The sequence below is a fragment of the Schistocerca serialis genome, chromosome 9, assembly GCF_023864345.2.
Source record: "Schistocerca serialis cubense isolate TAMUIC-IGC-003099 chromosome 9, iqSchSeri2.2, whole genome shotgun sequence".
NCBI lineage: Eukaryota > Metazoa > Arthropoda > Insecta > Orthoptera > Acrididae > Schistocerca > Schistocerca serialis.
The window spans coordinates 399,277,225-399,303,952 of record NC_064646.1 but is presented as its reverse complement, the minus strand read 5'-3'; the positions used below and the strand labels follow the sequence as shown (position 1 = coordinate 399,303,952).

At 39.1% G+C, this 26,728-nt stretch overlaps 1 protein-coding gene across 1 annotated transcript in view; it reads left to right on the top strand.

The window, feature by feature from the left end:
* Nucleotides 1-26,728, top strand: part of LOC126419792 (myb-binding protein 1A) — a 114,157-nt gene that overhangs the window by 59,623 nt on the left and 27,806 nt on the right. Inside the window, exons 10-15 of the mRNA XM_050086976.1 lie at nt 6,022-6,201; nt 6,660-6,884; nt 7,086-7,439; nt 8,148-8,440; nt 8,756-9,052; nt 15,389-15,635. Coding sequence (XP_049942933.1) covers nt 6,022-6,201; nt 6,660-6,884; nt 7,086-7,439; nt 8,148-8,440; nt 8,756-9,052; nt 15,389-15,635 — 1,596 coding nt within the window. The remainder of the gene's footprint in view (nt 1-6,021; nt 6,202-6,659; nt 6,885-7,085; nt 7,440-8,147; nt 8,441-8,755; nt 9,053-15,388; nt 15,636-26,728) is intronic.

Here is a 26,728-nt window from a genome sequence, read left to right as displayed (position 1 = left end):
GGTAGGAATCAAGAACTAAGTCAAGAAGTAGCTGAAGACCATGGGTTGTTGCACGAAAGAAATTGGCACTTTGAAATGTGGAACACCATCCAAAATGAGTGAAAATGGTAGAGCTCAAGTTAACCATCACAAAATCTAAGTTCAGACGAACATTTCTGAGTCATACCCCATAAAAACAGATTTAAGAAAGGAGATTGCAGTTCTAAACGTGGCTGTTTCCAAAGGAACAGGTATCAACGTGTATTCAAATACAGAGATATGTAAACAGGCAGAATACGGTGCTGCTGTTGGCAGCGTCTATGTAAGCCAACAAGTATCTGGCGCAGTTGTTTGATAGGTTAGTGCTGCTACAATGACAGATTATCAAGATTTAAGTGAGTCTGAACTTGGTGTTGTTGTCAGCAGATGAGTGATGGGACACAGCATCTCTGAGGTAGTGATGAAGTGGGGATTTTTCCCATACAACCATTTCACGAGTGTACTGTGAATATCAGGAATCAGGTTAAACATCGAATCTCTGACATCACTGCGGCCGGGAAAAGATCGCGCAAGAACGGGACCAATGACAGCTGAAGAGAATTGTTCAATGTGAAAGTAGGGCAATCCTCCTGAAAATTGCTGCAGATTTCAATGCTGGCCATCAACAAGTGCCAGCATGCAAACCATTCAATGAAATATCATTGATATGGGCTTTCAGAGCCGAAGGCCCGCTCATATACCCTTGACGACTGCACAACATAAAGCTTTATGCCCCGCGTGAGCCTGTTAACTCCAACATTGGACTGTTGATGACTGGAAACATGTTGGCTGCTCAGACGAGTCTCGTTTCAAATTGTAGTGAATGTATGGGTGTGTATGGATATGGAGACAACCTCATGAATCCATGGACCCTGCATTTCACAAGGGGCTGTTCAAGCTGGATGGAGGATCTGTAATGGTGTGGGTGTGTGTGCAGTTGGAGCGAAGTGGGAACCTAATGTATCTAGATACAACTATTGACAAGTGAGATGAATATAAGCATCCTGTCTGATCACCTGCATCCATTCATGTCCATTGTGCAATCTGACAGAATTGGGCAATTCCAGCAGGACAATGCGACACCCCACACGTACAGAATTGCTACAGAGTGGCTCCAGGAACATTCTTCTGAGTTATCAGCTATCAGCGATTGGACAATAACTTGACCATTGTGAATGCTCTTAGAGAATTCTTTACTCGTTAATTATTACATGTAAGCTGTATTGAAAACCTGTCCTAAAGACGTAATCCTCTTAGACGTCGGCTTGTACTGAACTCTAAACATGATGCACGTACTATTTAATAACGAGTACTACAATGTACGCTTCTGTTAAAACTGAACGGAGTCTACAGTGTTAGTAGTTATCTCTTCGGAGACAATAAAACTTCACTGCCATAATTCTATATAACCTCTATAAAACAAATCGAAGTATTTTAATTAATATTTTCTTTTCATGAATCCTTCGCATTAATTATTGTAACAGTATCTTAGGAAGGTCTGTGCTAGAGTGAGAGATGGAACTAATATGAGAAATATGTAGAGGTAATAAACCGCAAACTTCCGAATAGTATGGCCGTGACCTCAATGTATGATCAGTATATGATTTATATCTTTCGTAGAATACTGTAACTCCCAGGTATATAATTCAGAATCACAAATAAGTTGATAAGGAACCATTTCAGTTGGTGTAGTTGTGGTGTCTTGGTGAACATGTCACTAAAACTTACATCCCTTTAAACGTAAAATATAGAAAATATATGGTCTTCCTTTCTGGCCCTAAGTTTCTGCTGTGGTTTATCAATCAAATCATGTTTTCAATAAGTTGGAGGATCGTACTTGATATAAGAGAAATCAAGGTTTATTTCAGTATTGCAAAAGTCTTAACACAAAGCTCTAAAAAATATAGTATGGTTCAGCATCTCTGAGAAAAACAATATCCTTCCATCCATCTCGTAGTAGATTAATTTCTAGCTGCTAGGTTCGGGCTCTCACTGTCGTCTCCAGTTTTTCAGAAAATTCCCAAACAGAGCGCTCATGTAACTCTCTTGGTTTAATTAAATTTCTTGCAGAATGCACAGAGAGAAAACAAAAGTCCATTTCCTGTCTTGGAAGTGGAAGTGACACGGCGATGATAAATTTGCTCTTGTTTCGTAAACAATGCTTAATTAAGCTCGATTCACATGTTTAAAACCTTGTAACAACGCGACTTGTCGTCTACATGAAACACTAAATTAAAAACGCTAGAAGAAATGAAATGCGAAGATGCTACATTTTCTAAATGAAACAAGTAATCAGGCTCATTTCTCACAAGTTGTGCCTCATAAAGTTTGGGAAAGTTACCTGAAGTTAGCGTGTCAGGAGCATGAAATAGTTACCCTTTCTGGCATCAGTTGTGCTGAGTAATTTATTTATCAAAATTATTTGATAGCACATAGATTGACGGTGTAGTCTACAGTGTGCTACGGAAAGCAAGGTCAGTCTCTGTAGGATCTAGGTTTTCGATCCCATTGCTCCAAACTGAATCGACCTTTGGAAAATTCCTCAAGCAGTAACGCGCATAAATATGATCCCTTAATATGATGCCATGCTGCAACAGATAATGATAACTAACAGTACGCTAATTGTAAATACATAAATCAGTTGAAGGAATTGGTGCAGTAATGAAATATGGCCACTTTATTACCAATGCATAGTTTGAAAACTGCTGTATTATGCTGTGCAAGAATGAGACCTAACAGTGACACCAACTCACAATAACATAGGGAATGGACTCGTCAGTGTCGGGCGTTGGGGTCAGGATACAGACCTGTCCAGGGCTTGCTTTGTTATTGCACCAAACAGTAATCGTATTCTGGCATGTGAAATACTGCCAAGAAGTTAACTGTAGCTTAAGTGAAATGACATCTATTTTTAGACTGCCTGTCATATCCAAAAAAAATCTATTTACGTCTGTGTGCTGATAATGAGAAGTTTACCGTTTTCAAGTACAGGCTCTTTGAATATTCCACTGCACACAAGCATGTAGCTCCCTGAAGTGCATCAAATGTAGTCCATCAACAAAGGAGGTGGCTTACAAAACACTCGTTCGACCTATACTTGAGTATTGCTAATCAGTGTGGGATTCGTACCAGATCGGGTTGACGGAGGAGATAGAGAAGATCCAAAGAAGAGCGGCGCGTTTCGTCACAGGGTTATTTGGTAACCGTGATAGCGTTACGGAGATGTTTAGCAGGCTCGAGTGGCAGACTCTGCAAGAGAGGCGCTCTGCATCGCAGTGTAGCTTGCTCGCCAGGTTTCGAGAGGGTGCGTTTCTGGATGAGGTTTCGAATGTGTTGCTTCCCCCCACTTATACCTCCCGAGGAGGTCACGAATGTAAAATTAGAGAGATTCGAGCACGCACGGAGGCTTTCAGACAGTCGTTCTTCCCGCGAACCATACGCGACTGGAACAGAAAAGGGAGGTAATGACAGTGGCACGTAAAGTGCCCTCCGCCACACACCGTTGGGCGGCTTGCGGAGGATAAATGTAGATGTAGATGTAAACTTTTCTGCTGGCCACCAAACTCCCCAGACATAAACGTTGTTGAGCATATCTGGGATCCCTTGCAATGCACTCTGTAGAAGAGATCTCCACCCCCTCATACTCTTATGGATTTATAGACAGCCCTGCAAGATTCATGGTGCCAATTCCCTCCAGAACAACTTCAGACATTAGTCGAGTCCATGCCACATCTGCGTGCTCGTGGGGGCCTTTCACGATATTAGGCAGGTGTACCAGTTTCTTTGGCTCTTCAGTGTATCATTATCAAACATAGGATTTATACAGTCAACCAGTTGGCTATATAATTCCTATGTTTGAAAGGGAGATTGCTTTTCACCACTGCTGTTCGGTGGTGCATTGGTATACATTATGAGAGAGAATGATACAAGGTTAACCTGAAGAACGTTAAGAAGACTCAAAGACTACATAAACACTGCTGGTCATTAAAATTGCAACACCAAGATGGTTAGCTGCTAACGGAGTTTTATGTGTTGCTCGTATCCAGTATAGGAGATACAATGCAAATTAAATTTGTAGGCAATTTGGGGGTATACAGGGTCCAGAATTTGGTATATGCAGCTGCCAACTCCGACGACAACAGTGTCTTTAACCTGGCTAGACATAAAATCAAACCAAGCTTGGATGACAGATTTGGGTATTTTGTTCAGTGCTGCTATAACTCTATGCCAGAGTTCATCAATCATAGTGACTGGGAAATGGTGGCATGTGCCTCTTGGCAACCCATGACCAGATGTTTTCAGTGGTGAAAGATTTGGTGAAGACTACTGGCCAGGAAAGCAGTTTTGAAGTAGGATGAGACAGCAGGGGCAATATTTGATCTTTCGTGATCTTGGTGAACGATAATGAGATGGAGAACACTAAAGATATGGAACGGCCACCATTCTTAGCATGGCAGAAATGTAATGCTTGCTGTTATCGTTTTGCTTACCTAATGACACACCCCATTACTACCACAGATGTACAACCCCCCTCGTTCAGTCTCCTCTGAGTGTCCACATTTGCTTATGTCTGTAGTGATGCTGTACACATAATTGGAACATGTCTGGGAAGATGGTGTGGTGCCACTTCTGTGTGTAGTGTCATCATTGGGTGAACCACTATTGGCATGCCATTCTCTCTGGTGGGTAAAGGGTAGCCACAACAATGGTTCCTTTGCTGACAGTCAATAATGTTCCAAATATTGTTACACTGTCTGTGTGAAACTTTTATTGCTGCTAACCAGCCCATTTCCTGATGTGATGTGGCTGTACAATCCTGCACGGTAAAGTAGACAGTATGTTTACCCTCTCAGGCACTAGTCACATGGAGACTGCGACATTCACTATGGCTCTTCTCAATCCATTGATTCCATACTTACATGATGATTGTGGCATCTTAGCCGATGCAATCACCAATATCGCAGAACAATAAACTACAGTCTTGGGAAGAGGCATGATCCTACTGCTGTCAAATTCCGACACTTGTTGATACATGTTTCTCCTTTTTATAGGGGGATAACACAATCTCCTCACAAACAAATATAATTTCTGAGTGAGGAACCTGTCACGTAATCTTTCCTTGTATACAGAATGTAGATGGCATTATTCCTACCTATTTTGCATCCAAACAAGTAGTACTTTTTTCAGCAATTTAAACAATGGAAAATCCATGATGGACTGTAACAGTGTTACGAAAAGAATAGTTGCTACTCACTGTATAGTGGAGATGTTGAGTTGCAAATAGGCACAACAGCAAGACTGTCGGAAAGTGAGCTTTTGGTCCACAAGGCCTTCGTCGAAAATACACACACACACACACACACACACACACACACACACACACACACACACGAGACCACAGTCTCTGGCAGCTGAAGCCAGACATTGGCTCCAGCTGCCAGAGACTGTGGTCATGTGTGTTGAGAGTTGGGTTTGTGTGAGTGTTTGTATGTACGTTGTTTATTTTCGACAAAGGCCTTGTTGGCTGAAAGCTCAGTTTCCGACAGTCTTTCTGTTGTGCCATCTGTGACTCAGCATCTCCGTTAAATGGTGAGGAGCAACTATCCTTTTCATAATATTGTCACAGCAATTTAACATCTCTTGCATGCAGTCTTCATGGTGATAAAATTTTAATAGGAAGCTGTGTAAATTTAAACAGTCTGGGATTTGCAAATGACTTTGATCTCCTAAAACTTTCAGGAAACTGCAGGAAGTAACACAGAAAATTGGCCTCAAATTCTTTGAAAAATTAGTAATTATGTTGTTGACCCACTACACGTGAACAAAATGACAATAGAACAATAGAAAATTCAAACTGGTGAGAGAAAATGTAAGGCCAGAATTTGTGTTTGTCTTTGTGTTGTACTAATTATCTGGGTAACAATTGTTCCTAAAACAGGGTATTGAGTTCATTCATTGGAAGTCGAAAAATAAATTTATTGGTGTATTTTTTTATACTTGCAGTCATTACAAGCATGGAAGGAGATGATAAATGTAGTGCAGGAACTTGAACAAAAAGTGGGAGATGGCAGTGACACCAGCAAAGAACAAAAAGCATCTGTGATCCCAGTTTTCCATACAATGTTCCTTCACATGGGATTACAACTTTTTGCAGATCCGTCTATGGCAGAGGAGGCACTGCAGGTTTGTATTTCTTCATAATAGTATCTAAAATGGAATAAAGGTTGTTACTGTTTTGGCTGTTGATGTACTTGCTGGTTCACAGCTTTTGAAGCACACAGAGGAGACCAGTTCAGCTGACTACATAAAATAAAGCTTATCAGTGTTTAATTAGTCTAAATAATGTGAAAAATGCTAGTTCAGGCACACTATGCATTGGTGAAATGTAGGTTGTCAGGTAAGTCAGTAATTTCTCTCATTCAATCCAACCGACCAAATGCTCATCCCAACCAGGCTGCTATCTCCCTCTCCCTCCTCCCCTCGCGCGCGCGCGCGCGCGCGCGCGCGTGTGTGTGTGTGTGTGTGTGTGTGTGTGTGTGTGTGTGTGTGTGTGTGTGTGAGAGAGATTCAATTTTCGTTGAATTCTATTTCATAATGTTCAACAAAATTATTTCTTTCTTTGTTACGCCGATGGCCCATAGGAACTCCACAGCTGTTTGGCACATGTATCAAGTGGCACTCATAAGTCACGAAGGCTACGAGAATCACAGATGGAAAATGGGGAACCACATTGGGTGGAAGTGGCAGTTGACTTGCTGCTTTCTTTGTTGTCTCATAATTCTCACCTCTTACGCAGTCTTGCTGGCTGTGTGTTCCCACATCTTTGTATGCATCTTACACCTACAGCACTTCATCAGATATTAGATGTAAGTATGCTATAATGTACATTTTTGATAAGATGATTTTGAGGCTAAATCCTCTGCCTAAATAGATTTTCACAAATGGAAAAAATTGTATTGTCACTCATATTTGAAAACAATACACCATGAAAAATATGTATTTTAATACTTTTGCAATATATTTTGAGCAACTGGAGGACAGAAGTAAATGTGTTATTGTTGTTATAGGTTTTGAATCCAAATGCTGAAGAGAATCCACTGACTGGACGTAAAGATTATAGTGACAGTGAAGACAGTAGTGAGAATGAAGGAGACAATGAGAGTGAAGATAGTGACAGCAGTGCCAAAAATAATACAAATAAACAGAGAAAAAATAAAAAAATGACCACAAGTAGCTCTGTAATGCCAAATGAAGCCCATTCTGGTGCAGATGCAAATGAAAATTCCAACAGCGAATCTGACAGTGATTCTGAGGGTACATTTTTGGATGATGAAATGGATGAAGAGGATATGAAAGTTAATGATAAAGTACGCATGGCTGTACAACAGGCACTGGGTTCTTCAGCACCTCTAACTGACACGGTGAGTACTGTAGGCAGAGTATATTTGTGTGCAGAATTGTGGCTCTCCTTGTCGCAGTATACTGAATATAGGATTTACTAATCCAAGTTAACTTCCACTCAAAAATAATATGAGGCATTTTTGGTAATTACTGGTTGCTTTAACTGTAGCAGTACCATTGGGGAGTGGGGGACATCACTTTACCCCGACCTTGTGAAAGTATTGTCATGTACTTAACATTTTAAAATTACAAAAAAAAAGTAGTAATTTCTGTTAATGAATTCTTCTACCAGGTTCCATAATTTTTTTTTAGATTTGTCAGTAAAACTTAACCAAATATGTAAGTCTTAGTAGTAGATGTAACTTTTCACAACAGATGCATTCAGTATTTTCAGCTTATGGATCCTACTTACGTATGATTATCTCTTTAAAAAACGTTGTTAATGAGTCAGCAAAAATTAATGGCATTTGTTATTTTTAAACTTTTTGTACTGGTCGTAAAGTACCCTCCCACTGGTAATCTGCATTATTGAAAATGCATGTAGATAGGGTTAATACTTGCAGACCTAAAAATTACCTAATTGCTGCTGTTTTTGCAAATGCATAATACTTAATTTCTACTCCTTGTGCTTTTCGAAACAGCTGTATTAGAACATGAAAATCAAAAGGAGGAGTTGTAAATCTGTCATAATGTTCAACATTTTTAAACTTTGATATCTTTGGTTGCAGGAGTCAGTTGACTTGGATGAAATGGATGAAGAAGAAGGCAAGCGTTTGGATGCTGCCTTATCACAGGCATTCAGTTTGTTGAAACAAAACAAAAAAGCCAAAGAGAGCAAAAAGCAGTCCCGTGACGAACGTGCGTTGACCCATTTTCGTATTCGTGTTATTGATTTGCTGGAAGTATACCTTGCCACTGAACCTGATATGGCTCTGTGTGTGGACATGCTTTTACCGTTGTTTGAGTTACTGGAGTTCTGTATTCGTGATGTACATCAAAAACCTCTGGAAATGCGTATTGGGTATGTTAGTGATACTGAAGGCATCACAGTTACTATAGTTACTGTGATGTTGATAACTTCACTATTCAAATCCCCCCCCCCCCCCCCCCCTCTCTCTCTCTCTCTCTCTCTCTCTCTCTCTCTCTCTCTTGCACACACACACACACACACACACACACACACACACACACACACACACACACACACACACTAGCTCCTATGATGAATATTGTCCAAAAACTTTATATTGCGAGTTGACACAGAATAAATTCTTAACCCATAAGGATGATGAATTAATGTGTGTGGTAGTTTTATTTTATTTTATTTTTTTTCCAGGAGCTGTTTGAGAAAGCTCTCAAATGTGAAGAAGTTTTCTACTGTGTCCGATGTAAACCAGAAACTGTTGGCAGAAATATTAACAAAACTGCTGGACAAAGGAGAAAGAAAAGCAGCCGTTTACATTGATATGAGCCCAAAAATTACTGTGTGTTGCATTTTCCTTTTGAGGTGTTCAGAGTACCTGAAGAATGCTTCCAGTGAAAGCTCCTCAAAAAAGAAAAATAAATTACAGAGTGGTTCACAGGAAATAGTTGATATTTACAGAACAGCTCTAGAAAAATTTTTCAATAAAAGGTATGTGATAAAAACCTCATAAAGATTTATTAGTGTAATAACAAAATTCAGCTGCAACTTTTATTGAAGTTGGTCTTGGTTTTTTTACTGTCTTAGATCGTAGCAGTTTATGGTTCTTGTAATTTACTGCAAGATGTAAGCTTGAATGTAACTAAATGCAGAGAAGTAATTTTAAAACAAATGGCAGATGGTGTACAGAAGAAATATCTTGGGCGCAAAGAGTTATACTTTTTCTTCGTAATACCATGTACCAGCATGAATTTTGTATTATGGAATTGGCCAACATTTAATTTTTCTCCCAAACATTCTCTCTCTCTCTCTCTCTCTCTCTCTCTCTCTCTCTCTCTCTGTTCTACATGTCATTGTATTGTCATTTTGGAGGAATATTTTGTGTGGCTTATTGGCTTAGTGGTATTAATCCCAAGCTTGCAGCCAAAGCTCATGGGTTCATTTCACATAGGTTCTGTTGGCTTAGTGGTATTAATCCCAAGCTTGCAGCCAAAGCTCATGGGTTCATTTCACATAGGTTCTGCAATTTTTCTGGCACATAATGTGACTTTTGTCATATGCAAACTTTATTGTGTCTCAAAAATGTCAAGCAGCACCATTTGTTCAGAGTCATCTTTAAGCTGCCAATCCTTTTCACATTTGACTGGGTACTGATTTATGGTCAGAAGATATGAGGTACAGGACTGTTCAAATCTTCTTTTGGATTAACGAGTGTTGCTGTATAGAAAGAAGTGACAGTAGTTGTGAGCAGACTAGGTCAATGGGTGGCTAAAAAGTAGAACGTGCAACGTCAAGGGTTAGTCAGAAAATTGGAAGTAAGAAATTGGTAACTAGACCTGTTGTATACTGTATTTGCACAAATATAAAATCATGATGCAGCCTATAATAGAGATTTTTCCTTTATGACTATAAATCGTCAGTTTCAAAATTATATGTTCACATATCTTGTGGGTTGAAATCAATGCAGTTACTTTTGTAAACCATTAAAGACTTACGAAGAAAAAGCAGAAAAACTTATACCTTGTTCACAAACACAGTAGCTGTTTTTGAAGAAAGAAACCATTGCACCTCTGCTTTTCAGCACTACAAGTACATAATTGTACTCTTTGTTACCCTACATTATTTACTTAAGTGCTGTTTGACATATCGAAATAGACTCGTGTTTGGTCTGCATTTCCGTTTTGGTAATGTAAATAAAAAGTTTTACATCAATTTCCATATACATGAAATCTACGTCGAGTGTCACCCTAAAATTCTGTTGCTATTGACATTAGCATTGCTGCAGATTTTTCTTTCATTATAAGTAAAATGTTGGTGCCCCAACTGAGGATAAAACAGATGAGGAAAAAGAAGAGTTGTATGACCAATTAGAACAAACAAATGAGAGCACACCAACTAGAAATATCGGGATAGTGCTGGGAGATTTTAATGGGAAAGCAGGAATTCTGCATACCAACTATAGGAAGGCACAGTTTGCATGATGAGAACAATGAAAATAGTCAGAGTATGATCAACTTAGCCATCTCAAAGAACCTGAGAGTAAGTTCGATTTACTTTGAACACAAGAGAATCCATAAGGGAACATGGTGTTCACTGGGTGGAAGAATCACCAACTAGATCAATCACATCTTGGTGGACCAGCGCTATAGCCATAGAGTCATGGATGTCAGGTCGTATAGAGGAGCCGACTGTGTGTGAGACGACTTCCTCATTGCGTGCAGGCTTAAACTCATGTTCACCTACATGCATAAGAAGAAGGGGGCACTAGAACCTGCTTTGAATGTTGAGAAACTACGAGAAAGTGCCATTAAAGAACAATATGCTAAAGAAATCAAAAAGAAATCAAAAACTGTTTTGAGGTCCTAGAGATCCTGGACCCAAGAGAGAATGTGGAGGAAAGGGGGAAAGAAATAAAGTCCACGGTACTAAGTGTAGTGGATGATATATCAGGAAGAAAGAAGATTATGAAGAAGAGGAAATGGTTCAATGAAACATGCCAGAAGGCTACAGAAAAGAGAAGGAAGACGAGGGAGAAGTGGCTAGCTGACAGAGAAAATGAGCAGAAAAGGGAACATTTTATCAGCATCAGAAGGGAGACAAAGCAAATCCTAATAGCAGAGAACAGAATATATCTAACCAGTTTGCTAGAAGAAGTTGAGACAGAGAGCCAAAACAAGAACTCGAGGCAATTCTTCCAGTACATAAAAAATCAGAAATGTGGATTTCAGAGCCCAACTTTTTACATTAGAGGTAAGAAAGGCAACTTGATGAATGACAAGGAAAGAGTTGTAGAAAGATGGAAAGAATACTTCTCAGAACTGTTGAATCGCCCAGACCAAGATGAGATATTACCTGCACACACTACGGAGGAAAGGAAAGATGAAGAAGAATGGGAAGTTAGTGAAGAAGACGTGAAGATGGCAATCAAAGGACTCAGAAACAACGCAGCCCCAGGGGAGGACAGAATAACATCAGAATTAATGAAGGATGAAGGATGGAGGTGAGAGCTTACACTTAGAGATATGTAAACTGATCCAGTTGATATAGGAGAAGGAGACGCTGCCAGAAGAATGGAAATATGCTATAATATGCCCAATATACAAGAAGGGAAGCTAAATGGAATGCGGTAACTACAGAGGAATTAGCTCGTTGAATGTAATGTATAAGGTGCTGTCCATCGTTGTCCTCAGAAAATTGCAACCATTCATAGAGAACAACATACAGGAGGACCAAGGTGGCTTTCGACCAAACCAATTGACAGCAGATCACATTTTCACACTAAGACAATTGTTTGAAATACACTGGCAATATGATAAAGATACCTACAGCCTGTTTGTCGATTTTCAACATGCAAATGACAGCGTTGACAGGAATAGCCTGTACAGTGCAATGCGTGGCGTCAGAATCCCTGAGAAGCTAGTGAGAATGGTGCAAGCTTGTATGGGAGGGTCAAAGGCAGCAGTACATTTCCAAGGAGCCACATCAGAAATATTTGAGATTGAGATAGGCCTCAGACAATGGGATGCTCTCTCATGTGTTCTGTTCAGTGTCCTCTTAGAGAAAGTAATAAGAGTGTAGGCAACAGGAGTGGGCTGGAGTAGAGATGGACGGTAACTTCAATTGTCTTGCATATGCAGATGACATAGTACTACTAAGAGAATCAAAGAACGAGTTGAAAGAAATGTGCCAGAAAATGGACAGTTATGCACAGAAGGAGGGGCTCAAAGTGAATCGAGACAAAACAGAGTTCATGCAATTAGGAAGAAGACAAGAGCAGGAAGAATTTCTTGAGATAGATGGCAAACGGTTCAAGAGAGTACACCAGTTCAAATACTTGGGATCTTGGTTTACCACAGACAACAACATAAAAATGGACATCAAGGAGAGAATAGTAGTAGGAATGAAATGCATGCATTTCCTCAGAGAGACACTGGGCTCTAAATCGATCTCAGTGAACACAAAGATAAAAATCTACAACACAGTGATACGCCCAGCAGTAATGTACAGTTCAGAAATGTGGAGCATGACTAAGTGAGGAGGGGAAAACTATTAATATTTGAAAGAAGAGTAATGAGCAAGATATGGGGACCAGTTTTAGATAACGGACAATGGAGTAGGAGGAAAAACGAAATCTGCCTTCTGATGCACAACCAGCTATCCTACAGAAGATAAAGAACAAAAGAATACGATGGGTCGGCCATGTAGCCCATATGCCAGATGGAAGACAGGCGGAGATGGCACTAGCAGGGAAACCAAACAACAAATGCCCCATTGGACGACCAAGGTCATGCTGGATGGACGACCTGGCGAAGGACCTACCGTATTTACTCGAATCTAAGCCGCATCTGAAAAATGAGACTCGAAATCAAGGAAAAATAATTTCCCGAATCTAAGCCGCACATGAAATTTGAGACTCAAAATTCAAGGGGGAAGAAAAGTTTTAGGCCGCATCTCCAAAACAAAGTTGGTCCATTGTAATATGAGACACAATTTAGGTCGAATGAATGATGACACAGCTACAGTAGTTTGGTTCGAGTCTTAAGCTTAGCAGTTAAGCTTTACCAGGTAGCCATTGCTATGCGTCAGGCGCTCCGTCCGTATATATAAGGGTACCCTTCCTTTTTCACGTGCTTCATCTGGTTTGAATTGATTGTTTAGTTTTCTTTGCTCTTATAAGTGCCGTTCTCTTTGTTATAGGTGTTTACGTCACTCTAAGCTGAAAATGCATTACTGTACTGTGTCATTAATTGTTTGTCGCATTCTGATAATGAGTGTTTACGGCCTGTCGCCGCTCGCGGCATGGCTTGCTTTTCTGCACGCTACCTCCCCTTACAATTTAAAAAAAAAAAGAAAAAGAGATAGGAATCGTCTCATTAGCGAAACAATGGCAAGAGACTGCTATTTGTTGTTACTTACACTGCTGCTTTCTTCGATAATGATCAACAAGAACCAAATAACAGACTGCGTATGATAGATGATGCTCTGAACGAGAGTTTAGCGAAAATTTTTCTCCGTTTGAAAATCTTTGCAGACGCCTCTGTACATTACATTCTGCACAGAAATTAGAGTCATCTTAGATTTAAAAATCTAGTCAATTGCCGTGCTTCATTTCTGACTGTATCACTATTAGGCATAAGAATAATACGAGTATAAACATGACATGAAATGCATATTCTTCCGCGTTTGCTGTTGTCTCACTCTAGTTTCGTAGTTTATTAGGCAGACAGGATTTAAATGAGATAGCAGCAAACACGAAAGAATACATGGCAAAATGTTTATATTCGTATTATTCTTATGGTGAAGAGAATGCTGCATGTGATTCACAATTCATCAAGTTCCTATTAGCAGCCATCTCTTCTCACAGGTAGGAAAAAAATCAGAACGTAAAGTTGGCCATATTGACAAACAGTCTTGCCAGTTGGATTTTCGTAGTACATTGAAATCCTGCTACATTCGAAGATGGACAATACAGAATTTGTATTTACTTCGTTGGATAATGTATGAAAATGCAGTGGTCGAAACTCGGGGTTGAGAAAAAAGCTCGTCTTCCACCTTTTTTTTTTTATTTATTTACTGACGCAGAGGTTTTGGCGCCATTATTTATCTTTGTGCCTGCAAAGCATGCCTGTGTAGCGCTACATATATTCGACAGCAGAAGTTAGCTGTGGCGGCACCTACCAACATTTTTCAGAACTTCCGCTTACTTTGCACTCGATTCTAGGCCGCAGGCGGTTTTTTGGATTACAAAAACCGGAAAAAAAAGTGCGGCTTAGATTCGAGTAAATACGGTAGCAGCCCTGGGAATTGAAGACACCTGGAGGAACTGGGCCCAAAACAGGAAGGAATGGTGGCAAGTTTGTGGAAGCAGAGTGTGGTCTGCAGGGCCTGTGATCACTGAATATCTGCCTATCTAGCTGTCTGTCTATAAGTAAAAGATATCCTAATGGCTGTTTTTTGACTAGCTGCACACAGTATGGCACTATACATTGCTTCATTCTGGAGAAAAAATAGTTAAGTTTGTCTGCATAGTGCATAGCTGATGGCTTGGAGTTGCTCAATTGTTATGTAAGGTTGCCAACATAATTTAGTGCCTGTATCATGTACATAGTAGTGATACTTAATAATCTATGGTAAATTTAGTAGTGTGGCCTATATTTGAGATTTACTTTTTACTTTAATCTTGTGATAAAAGTTGAGGTGCAACCAATTTTGGCCATGTGGCCTTTATTTGCTCAAACATGATAAAATGAACATTCAGACCGTTGGTGAAATTTTGCACTTTTCATCTACATCACTTGAATGGTGTAACAAAGAGTTTCTTAGGAAATAATTTTGTTTTGTTGTGTCCTACTAACATTTATCAGAAGATATTCACATATTCTCAAATTCAAATAGGATAGACAGATCTTTTTTAAACACATGTAGTAGTGATGATACCAATAAATGCAGTATTTAAATGTCAGTCTCACAATGATGTGTAACCACTTGATACAGCTAGAAGCCCAAGAGGTTTTTATTCAGCCATATTACTGTGTGAAATTGTATTCATACATTTCAAACGGAGCTATTGTCAATAAGTGGAGAAAAATCACAGCTACCGTCCTTTCCCCATGTTCTGTTTCTGTAAATTTGCATGGGCGTATGCCATAAGTTCATCGGAGAAATTAAATAAAGTGGTTGCATTGTCTTGTTTCGGTCTCTGTATGGACATGTTTTGAGTTAGTAATTTTTCCACTTTTGCTGATTTGTTTTTGTAACTCCAGATTTTTGTGTGCCTGTTACACTTACGAAACAAATTTTGTTTAACTTAAACTCCCTGATTTTCAGGGACTGTTTGCTGCAAGTTAACTTATTTGATACGGCCTTGAAAATATTATGGGAAGGGAACTGGACATTGGTACCATTTCTTGTGTCTGCTGCATTCAGTCCTGAAGTGCGTCCTTTTAGGAGGAATCAAGCAATAGACCTGTTGATGGCATTTTACAAAAATCACAGGCTTCTTTCAGCAGCCAGTGAACACCAAATGAAAATACTAGCAGAAATAGAAAAATCTATATCAGAAAACTCTATTAAGGTAAGTGGAAATATTATTTGAATTGAAGAGCAAATTTGGCATTTACTCTCTTTCTATTATGTCCACATATATTGGAAAAATTAGACCCTATAGTCTTTCTCAATAATTTAATGAGGCATAGATGAAACAACATTTCATACTTTTGACATTTATTGTCACTGAAATGCTATTTCCTGTTGACATTAGCATTGGTGCAGATGTTTCTTTTGTTATAAGTAAAAGATATCCTAATCGCTGTTTTTTTGACTAGTTGAAAACAGTATGGCACTGCCTATTGCTTCATTCCGGAGAAAAAATAGTTATTAAACCAGTCACCCTGGTTGCCCCATAGTTGCTGGTTTCAAAGCACCCTCCGAACATGTATCTCCCGTGATTGATCAGCATCTGCAGCCTATAATACAAAGACTCCTCTACTATATAAAAGACACCAGTCATTCCTTAGATTGTCTAAAATCTGTGCCCATCCCACTCCCACCATACAACTTGCTTTTCGTCATTGATGCCACCTCCCTCTATATTAAAATCCCCTGTGTATATGGCCTGCCTGCTGCTGAACATTACCTCGACCAGTACTCACATGATTCCAAACCTGTCATTTTCCTGCTCATCTTACACAACTGAATACTTTAACTTTCAGAGGCAGACACACAAACAGATCAGGGTCGTGGTCATAGGAGCCAGGATGGCTCCTTTCTGTGCCAGCCTTTACATGGGTCCATAAGCCTTAAGCCTCTAATGTGGTTTTAAATACATTGATGACATGTATGCCATATGGACTCAAGGTGAGATTGAAGCATTAAATTTTGGAATCAGTAAATACATTCTCCCATTTAAGTTCCACATGGTTCTATTCAGAATTCACCCCAGTTCCCTTGATGTTGACCTCATGCTCACTGATGGTCAGCTAAATACTTCTTTTCACATGAAACCTGCAAACAACCATTACACTTACATTTTGACAGTTGCCATGCTTTCCATGTCGGACATTCCCTCCCATACAGCTTTAGTATTGGGGAAAAATTATTTGTTCAGATGAAGACTCTTTACAGCAATACACCACTATTCTCACCTCAGCCTTGCACTAGACATACTTATGTCACCAGCCTAGTTTAAAAGCAGATTTCCTGGCCCATCACCGACTTCCTAAAATCATACCATGAAATGAGCTCCATTTTTGTCAGATCATGTACTCCTTCTGCACCCATTTCCATACTCTGTTGTGCCTGCCTCTTCGACTGTCCCTGCTGTAAAATTTGGCGTATGCACTCTCCCACCACCGCCACCTATAACAGTCACTTAACTGGCTAAACATATACCATCAAAGGAACAACATGTCATATACCAGCTGTTATGTGAACACTTTTTGGCCTTTTACGTTGGTTTGACTACCAGTAAATTAGCATTTAGAACGAATGGATTTAGACAGGCAGTTTATAGTGGCAAAGCATGATATCCCGTTCAGAGTATGCTCTACAACATAACAATTGTGAACTCAGTGCCTGTTTCACCCATCTGCCATTGTTAACACCAACCCCTCCAACACCAGTTTATCATAAATCCACAGGAGGGAACTGGCATTGCACCATGTTTTGAGTTAGTAATTTTTCCACTTTTGCTGATTTGTTTTTGTAACTCCAGATTTTTGTGTGCCTGTTACACTTACGAAACAAATTTTGTTTAACTTAAACTCCCTGATTTTCAGGGACTGTTTGCTGCAAGTTAACTTATTTGATACGGCCTTGAAAATATTATGGGAAGGGAACTGGACATTGGTACCATTTCTTGTGTCTGCTGCATTCAGTCCTGAAGTGCGTCCTTTTAGGAGGAATCAAGCAATAGACCTGTTGATGGCAGTTCTTGCCACCCACCTTGTTTAAATCGTGTTTATTTCTTCGGGCTCAAAGTTTCTCTTCAGTAACCATTCCTTTTCTACACTCCATTTTGGTTTTCTTTATCATGTCGTCCATACATAAAGAAAAGTTCAAATTAATTCTTGCACAATATTTTGTCAACAATCTCAGTTTTGCTTATTACCTGTCTTCCACCTTCAAGGTCTCTGGTTTTTAAATCTCGCCCGTTGCAACCCCCAACTAATCTGTCTTTCCTTCTTATCCTGTCCAGTAAGTCTCCCCTGGGTTCTGGGGGACTTTTCCGTTAACTGTCCCCATTTCTTAAATCTCGCTAGTTCATTTCTGTTATCCCTCTTCCTTTTCCTTCAACCCTTCCACCAGAAGAAGGGGCCACTGGCTCTGAAAGCTTCTGCATTTCTATAACTTTATGTGTGTTTTCTCTTCTTGCTGCTTGGCAAATAGGTTTTCTTTATCTATCCGATTATATAACAATAAAATGTGTGTGTTTCCTGTCTCACTTCCTTTCTTTCGAGATTGCAGTTCACTGTTGCAAATTTTCTTTTTCCACAATTAGATCAGGCTACAGTAGGTGTGTCTCCACATCTCTCTCTCTCTCTCTCTCTCTCTCTCTCTCTCTCTCTCTCTCTGTCTCTCTCTCTCTCTCTCTCTCACACACACACACACACACACACACACACACACACACACACACACACACACAGAGAGAGAGAGAGAGAGAGAGAGAGAGAGAGAGAGAGAGAGAGATGGGGGGCACCTTTTCATATTTTTGACCCGTTAAAGACATTTGCAATCTGTTTCGCTTAGACAAACTGTGACACAAGGCTCGTGAAACAAACAGCAATGCATTGTTGCAATTTCATCAACAATCAAATTTAATTTTTTTTTAGTGGTATTGTGTTTTTTGCCATCTGAGTAGCAGACCTGATCTGACAAAAAAATCGTTGGCTAATTTTGTGCTGTTGTTGCAGTGTCAAAAAATCAATAAATTTTTACTTTTCACAGTATTCAACAAATGATCAGATATCCATGAGAATACCTGATGCTCACAAAGGCATATTTGTCAGTGGCAAAATTATTAGTGTATGTGGGATGAATTTATTATTTTGAATGAAAATTAAATTCTTTCTTCAATTTGTTTTACATGTGTTATATCATTTGCACAGCACCAGCAAGTCATACATTGAAATAATTCATGAAATAAATGAAATCAAACATTCTGAACAAAAGCACTGATGACATTATAATGTGCTCTCATATTTCTGTTCCTAAATTTTCTAGGGAGTACATTCAAAGTGAGAACTATTTGCATCATGACACTTCGTACAACACTGCAACCATTGAAGAACTCACAGCTGTCAGCATATGTGGAGTAATTGCTAAATGCAGCAGTAATTCACTCTCTCATGTCCTCCACAGTCATTAGGCCGAGCAAGCTGGCACAGTGCTTAGCACACATGACTTGCGTTCGGGAGGACATTGGTTCAAATCCTCATTGGGCTGGTTTTCTGAGATCTCCGTAAATTGCTCCAGGAAAATGCCATGATGATTTCCCTGGAAGGGGCGCAAGTAAGTTCTTTCCCCATCCTTTCATAATCCGAACTTGTGCTCTGACTCTAATGACCACACAGTCAACAAGACATTAATCTCTAATCCTTTCTTCCTCAGCAGTTGGGATCTCTTTGTAGGCCACATTCTTTACATGAGGCTGGAGGTAGTAGGTCAGTCAGAAAATCATATCTCTGAATAGGACTGCCTCTTCACACCCTCTAGTTTGGAAATAAGCAGTCTAAAGAATCTCTTGCTACTGAAAGAATTACGGGCACGGCATCAGTCATGTTGGATCATCATCATTTGATGAGCTCTCAAGGGCACATTTTCTAACAACGACAAAGTATTTATCAAAAAATGTTTATGTTAGTTTTCCCTGTTCAATGTACCATCAATAAAATAAGGACTGATCATGTGCTGTCTTATTATGCCATATCACACATTCACATTCTGCCGTCTTGATTAAACGTTTGACAAAGCCAGTGTGTTTCCTGTTGACCTGTAGTTAGTGCTTCTAAAATTTACCTTTTCTTCTTTTGTGTCAACCAGTCAAGAATACTTATTGTCTTACCGGACAACCAGCTAACAGTATTCAAAATCAAATTTGAAAATCACTGACATGTAACTCTTGTTGTAGGGAAATATGGAGTATTAATATCTATGAAGGATACACAGAATGTTTCTTCGGCTGATGCCAACCTTTCTTTGTATTTGATGGAAATTGATATGTAGATTTATTGGAAGAACTGCTTCTTTAGCAGTTTCGTTGGTAGCAGTATTCCCTCATATGTACAAATGCCTAAAATAAAACCCAATTCCGTCATACAACAGAAAAACTGTGCAGCTCCTGAAAAATTCTAGTATGTTGGAGGATGTCATCAAAAATCTCAGAGCATGGCTCATAGATTTCCTAGGCTGTACAGATTACCTAAAGCCCACAAGGAAGGTATTCCATCAAGGCCAATTGTTAGCGCCTTTGGTTTTTCGAACTACCGGCTGGTCAAGTATTTAAATAAGTCAATGACTCAGATAGTTGGCCGTTGTGGACGTAACATAAAAAACTCACATGTTCATTGAGAAAATTAAACAGATTAGCATTGGCCCAAATAATATTTTAGTCGGCATGGATGTGGTTTCATTATTTTCAAAAGTTCCTGTGTAGAACACATTGAAACTGTTGGCAGAGCATTTTCCTCCTGGAAAAATAAAGTTGTTCCGACATGTTATGACAACCACCTGCTAATTGTGGGGCAGTAAATTTTATGAAATGATGGACGGAATAGTTATGGGTCTTCTGTTTTCTCCAGCAATGGCCAACTTTTTTGTGAAACATTTTGAGGAACATGCATTAAATTCAGCTCATCTTCATCAATCATTTTATTATTGATGACATATTTAGGGTTTTGCTTCATGGCGTAGAAACTCTCAGCACTTCCAGGAACATACGAATAGCATGCATCCAAACATCCAGTTCACCATCAAGACAGAGAAAGAGGGAAGGCTGACGTTTTTAGATGTTCTGATACAAAGAGTTGGATGGACATTTTGGCCACTCAGTGTACCACAAGCTAATCCTCACTGATATATATCTGAGTGCACAGTCCAGAAGAGAATGGCTTTAAATACACTGGTATACAGAGCAAAACTGTTCGTAATGAACACCATTTGGATTCTGAAGTCAGTCACCTGAAGTATGTGTTCCTAAAGAACGGCTGTGGCTCACGTGATATTATATCAGCATTCTTCAAGAAAAGGAAACATGAACATGTTGAACACTCGCATGACGAATCACCGATTACATCCTTCCCTTCTGTGGCTTTACATCCAGTAAAATAGACAGAGCCCTGGGAAGACAAGATATCAGATCTATTTTCTGGCCTCCTAAGAAGACAAAGCAGATGTTATATCCTGTTAAGGATAATCTTGGACTCAGGATTCTTAGAAGGCCGGGCGGTGTGGCCGTGCGTTTAAAGGCGCGTGACCGCTGCGGTCGCAGGTTCGAATCCTGCCTCGGGCATGGATGTGTGTGATGTCCTTAGGTTAGTTAGGTTTAATTAGTTCTAAGTTCTAGGCAACTGATGACCTCAGAAGTTAAGTCGCATAGTGCTCAGAGCCATTTGATTCTTAGAATTTACAACATCCCTTGTAAATATGGAAGCAATTACGTTGGTCAGTTCATCCACACCATTTCCAACCACTGTGCTGAATATCAGTGGCATATTAAAAATTGTGAACTGGAGAAATCTGCAGTTGCTGAGCACAGCCTCACAAACAAACATAAAATAATGTTTGTCAAAACAAATTTTGTCCCAGGCTCCCACGTACTGTGACTCTTCAATTAAAGAGGTTGCAGAAATTTGTGAGAAAACCAGCGGATATAATTTTAGCAATGTGTGAGAATGAGACCTCAGTGCAGAGAAGAGCCATGTATGTCCATCACAATATTTATGCTATGGTGGAAGCAGTGGCACCACCAATGCCAGCATTGACATCATCTGCAACAGCGTGTCGTGACTATCAACCACTGAGAAGCTGTCTTTGTACTATATAAGGCCACTGTAACGATTTTGGCAGTGAGTTGCTCCTGACTATGGCGATGGTGGACATCATCGAAAGTTCAAGGTTTCACCCTGAACTGACACAGCAAGAAGTCCGAGAATGTTTATATAACAGTGCCGTCGTGAAAAACTCCATACTCATACTCCTTCATACGCTTTTTCATGGCACAAGAGTTGCAGTCTTACTAAGTTGCTGGTATTAGGAAGGTTGGTTGAGTTGGACAGTATCTACCTGGAAATCATTCTGCATACAGTTCAACTCTTGATGAGTTTTGATGATACCCATCGTAAATTAATTACTTCACTAGTAAATGGCACTCTATTCCTAAAAATGATTTATGCATTACTAGTTGTTTATGTGGATGTTTTCAAGCAACACAATGTAAATGAATTATTGTGTTCCTTGTAATAAACCTGATATATGTAGACAATGGTTCCATTGCATATCAGTTAACTTTTCCAAATAGTGACTCACAACTGATGATATAATCTTGTCTTGACAATGCAGGTTTCAGTTAAGAGTATTCAGTGTGTGTCATTGATATCTGCTATTCTGGCAGCAAAAAGTAACATAGCTCCATTTGAAGAAACAACGATGATGCCTGTGTCTTGATTTTTTTTTTTTAATGAAACTGTGAGAAAGCATTGCCCCCACCACTTCCCCTGCGAGTCGATTGTAACTGTACATCTAGATGAAAACAGATTACAAATGCCTTTTGTGTGTCAAAAGTAATTCGAGGTGCAAAAGATAGGCACCTCGCCCTATACACAAACTGCAGCAGAACTCCACCAACAAACTTTATCAATTTCAGACCAAAACTGAGAAAAAAAGTGTAGTAAACATGGGCTCTAAAATGCATACCTTAAGAGCTAGAATCACTTGTTAATCTTTGCTACTGCGAAACACATCTCTACTATTGAACAAGCCCACAGCTTTTAAGGTATGCATTTTAGAGCTCTTGGTTTCCTCTTATGTCGGTCATTCTGTATATTGTTGCACTGAATGAGCATAGTAAACTAGAGAGCAAGGAAACTGTCAGCTAAATGAGAATGTCTCTTATCATTGATATGATTTATGTGGCACAGCACTGCTCTTCATTCATTCTGCCATCAGCATGGATTTGTCACTTTGTTGCAACTGATCAGTCATTTGTGTATTCACTGAATGGAGTGTTGTTTGTTCACTGAGAGAGCTTTGATTTTCACCACTTAATATTGTTATTTGTGATTGCTAGTTATGATGTCCTAGTTAAAAGACATACAGAGGAAAATGAAGGGAGCCCTATACATTTCTTTGCAACCGTAAAGACAGTCACATAAGAAACAAAATCTTGTTAACATCACAGACTGGAAAAGCTGTTCTACTCTAAGCAATACAGAAATACAGAGAATATGTACCAAATTATGTGGAAACAAAATTCCAGTCTCTAACGAAAAGTGTTAGTGGAAAAATAAGTATCACCGAATTCAACATTTTTGGAAGACATTTGTCACTGTGTATTGGAATTTTACAATCTGGGCAAGTATCTTACACAGCAAAAATATGCAGTGCCTTACATTACAGGATTGATTTATTAGTGAGCCACCATGTAATTGTAAGAATTGTGTAATCTTTGGCTGCCAGATAAATGAGATGCAGCTGTGGAAGACACATTGTAATTAGTAGATCCAGTATCAAATTAGTATATCCAGTATCGTATTAGTAGATCCAGTATTGTACCATCCTTGGAGGGAAGACGAATATCTGTTCATGAAACACTATTGAGAAAGTTTAGAGAACTGGCATTTGTGATAAGCTGCAGAGCAGCTGTGTTGTATCAACATACGTATTGTGTCAAGGATTGCAAAGGCATGAAGAGAAATCGGGGCACATATGGAAGCATCTAGGCAGTAGTTTTTCCCTCACTTCATTTGAGAATAGAACAGGAAAGTAAATGACCAGTTGTAGAACGAGGTACCTAATGGTGGTTTGCAGAGTATTTATGTAGATGTAGATCTAGCAGGCAGCATTCTTAGATAGCAAAATTTGCTGTGTTTGCCTCGGGACACCTGTGAAGGCCTGAAGGATTAAGATTTCCAATGATTGGGGTCTGATATGAGAACAAGAGTGGGGGAAGCATACAGTAATGCTTGATGGGTTGTTTTTCAAAGTTGGTTTTCCAGCTGCCAATTTCATTGCTCCATAGTCTAAGTTGTTGTTGGTTTCACTAGCAACTGCAACGTGTGTGTGTGTGTGTGTGTGTGTGTGTGTGTGTGTGTGTGTGACACCAACATTTTTATTTTGTTTTGTTTTATTTTACACGCCTTGTTCTGTAGGACCAAATTGAGGATCAAAACTCCAGGGTCATGGACCATGTCAGTACATGAAATTACAAAATGAAAGTAATAAGAGATAAAATGTGTATGAACCTAAAAAAAGACAAACCATAAGTTCATGTAAACACAATCAAAAATATAACATGAGAATCACTTTAATTTTTCAAGGAACTCCTCGACAGAATAGGAGGAGTGACCCATGAGGAAAACCTTCAATTTCGTTTTGAAAGCGCATGTATTACCACTAAGATTCTTGAATGCTTGTGGTAGCTTATTGGAAGTGGATGCAGCAGTACACCTTTCTGCACAAAAGTCAAGAAAGTGCAATCCAAATGCAGATTGGATTTCTGCTTAGTATTAACTGAGTGAAAACTGCTAAGTCTTGGGAATAAGGTGGTATTGTTAGCAAGAAACGACAGTAAAGAAAGTATGTATTGGGAGGCCAATGTCAGAATACCCAGACTAATGAACAGAGGTCAACAAGAAGTTGGCGAACTTACACCACTTATTGCCTGAACTGCCTGTTTCTGAACCTGAAATATACTGTGAACATGGTAAGAGTTATCCCAAAATATAATTCCGTCCGCCATGAGCAAATGAAAATAAGCAAAGTAGACTACTTTTCATGTCAAACTATCACTTACTTGATGTACCGTTCGGATAGTAAAAATGGCAGCATTAAGTCTTCGAACAAAATCCTGATGGGCTTTCCATGAAAGTTTATGATCTATCTGAACACTTACAGATTTGGACTGTTCCGTTTCACTAATCATATACCCATTCTGTGAAATTAAAATGTCAGGTTTTGTTGAATTAGGTGTTAGAAACTGTAAAAACTGAGTCTTGCTGCGATTTAGTGTCAGTTTATTTTCTACAAGCCATGAACTTATGTCATGAACTGTACTATTTGAAACAGAGTCAATGTTGCACACAACATTCTTTGGTACCAAACTAGACTCATCAACAAACAGAAATATTTTAGAATTGCCTGTAATACTAGAGGGCATATCAGTTATATAAATAAGGAACTGGAGTGGCCCTGCACTGATCCCTGGGGCACCCCACATTTAACTGTGCCCCACTCAGACATCACATCATAGCCATTCTCAACCCTGTGAATAATGACTTTTGCCGTCTGTTGTTAAAGAAAGATGTGAACCATTTATTAGCTACTCCCTGTATTCCGTCATGGTCCAACTTTTGGAGCAATATTTTGTGATCAACACAAACGCCTTTGTTAAATTCAAAAGGATGCCTAGCATTTGAAACCTTTTGTTTATCCATCCAGTTCATCACAGAGAAAAGAAATATATAGTATTTTCAGTTGTTAAAACAATTCTAAAACTGAACTGTACTTTTGATAGTAAATTATGTGAAATAAAATGATCAATTATCCTTGCACACACAGCCTTTTCAATAACTTTAGCAAACGGTGATGCCATAGAAATAGGTTTAGAATAGTCTACATTGTTCCTTTCTGCCTTTTTATAACGTGGTTTTACTACTGAGTATTTTAATCATTCAGAAAACTGACCGTTCTTAAAGGAAAAGTTACAAATATGGCTAAGTACTGGGCTAAGATGTGCAACACAGTTCTTTAATATTCTGCTGGGCACTCCATCATAACCACCAGAGTCCTTAGTTTCAGTGCTTCAGTCTCCCCCTCGTCAGTATTACAGATGCGTATTTCAGGCATCAATCTCGGAAGGCATTTTCCAATAGAGTTATATGATCCCCAATAGAAACTAAGTTTTTATTTAATTCACCAGCAATGCTCAGAAAGTGACAGTTAAATACTGCACATATACCTGACTTACCAGTAACATAAATATTTTTACTATGAATTGACTTCATATCATCCACCTTGTGCTGCTGACCAGACACTTCCTTCACAACTGACAAAATGGTTTTGATTTTATCCTGTGAATTAGCTATTCTATTTGCGTACCACATACTCTTTACCTTCCTGATAACATTTTTAAGCACCTTACAGTACTGTTGCAATGGTCTTCTGTTGCTTGATTGTGACTATTTCTAACATTTTGATATAATTCCCACTTCTACATGATACCCTTATCTCACTAGTCAGCGATCCAGGCTGCCTTTTGCTGTTAGTACCCTGTTTTGAACGTTGTAATGGAAAGCAACTTTCAAAGAACATGAGAAATGTGTTAAGGAAAGCATTATATTTGTAATCTATGTTATCAGCATTGTAAACATCCTGCCACTCGTGTTCCTTAACAAGGTTTAAAAAACTGTCTATTGCCATTGGATTAGCTTTTCTACATAGTTGGTAATTATATATAACATTTGTTTGAGTAAAAAAGCCTTTTAGAGTTAAAATTTGTGCATTATAGTCTGAAAGCCAGTCACCCTTTTACTAACAAAATGCACATTTAGTAATGAAGAATGATTAAAAATATTGTCAATAGCTGCGCTACTGTTGCCCTGCACCATGGTTGTAAAAAATACAGTCTGTGTCAAGAGTATATGAATTTAGGAGATCTTCCAAAGTCCTTTCTCTTACACAGTCACATACAAAATTAATATTGAAGTCACTACATATAACTAATTTTTGGTCCTTCCTATAAAGTGAGCCAAGAACCCTTTGAGCTTGAGCAGAAATTCTCTGATGTCACAGTTAGGTGACCTATGGAAATGGAAATGTCGTGTGGCTAAGGCCTCCCGTCGTGTAGACCGTTCGCCTAAACAACAGTTACAAGTTTAGTTTCACTAAATTCAACTGCCCTGCACAACATTCAAATACCTGTTCAGTGCAGTTCCGTAATAAGTGTACGGA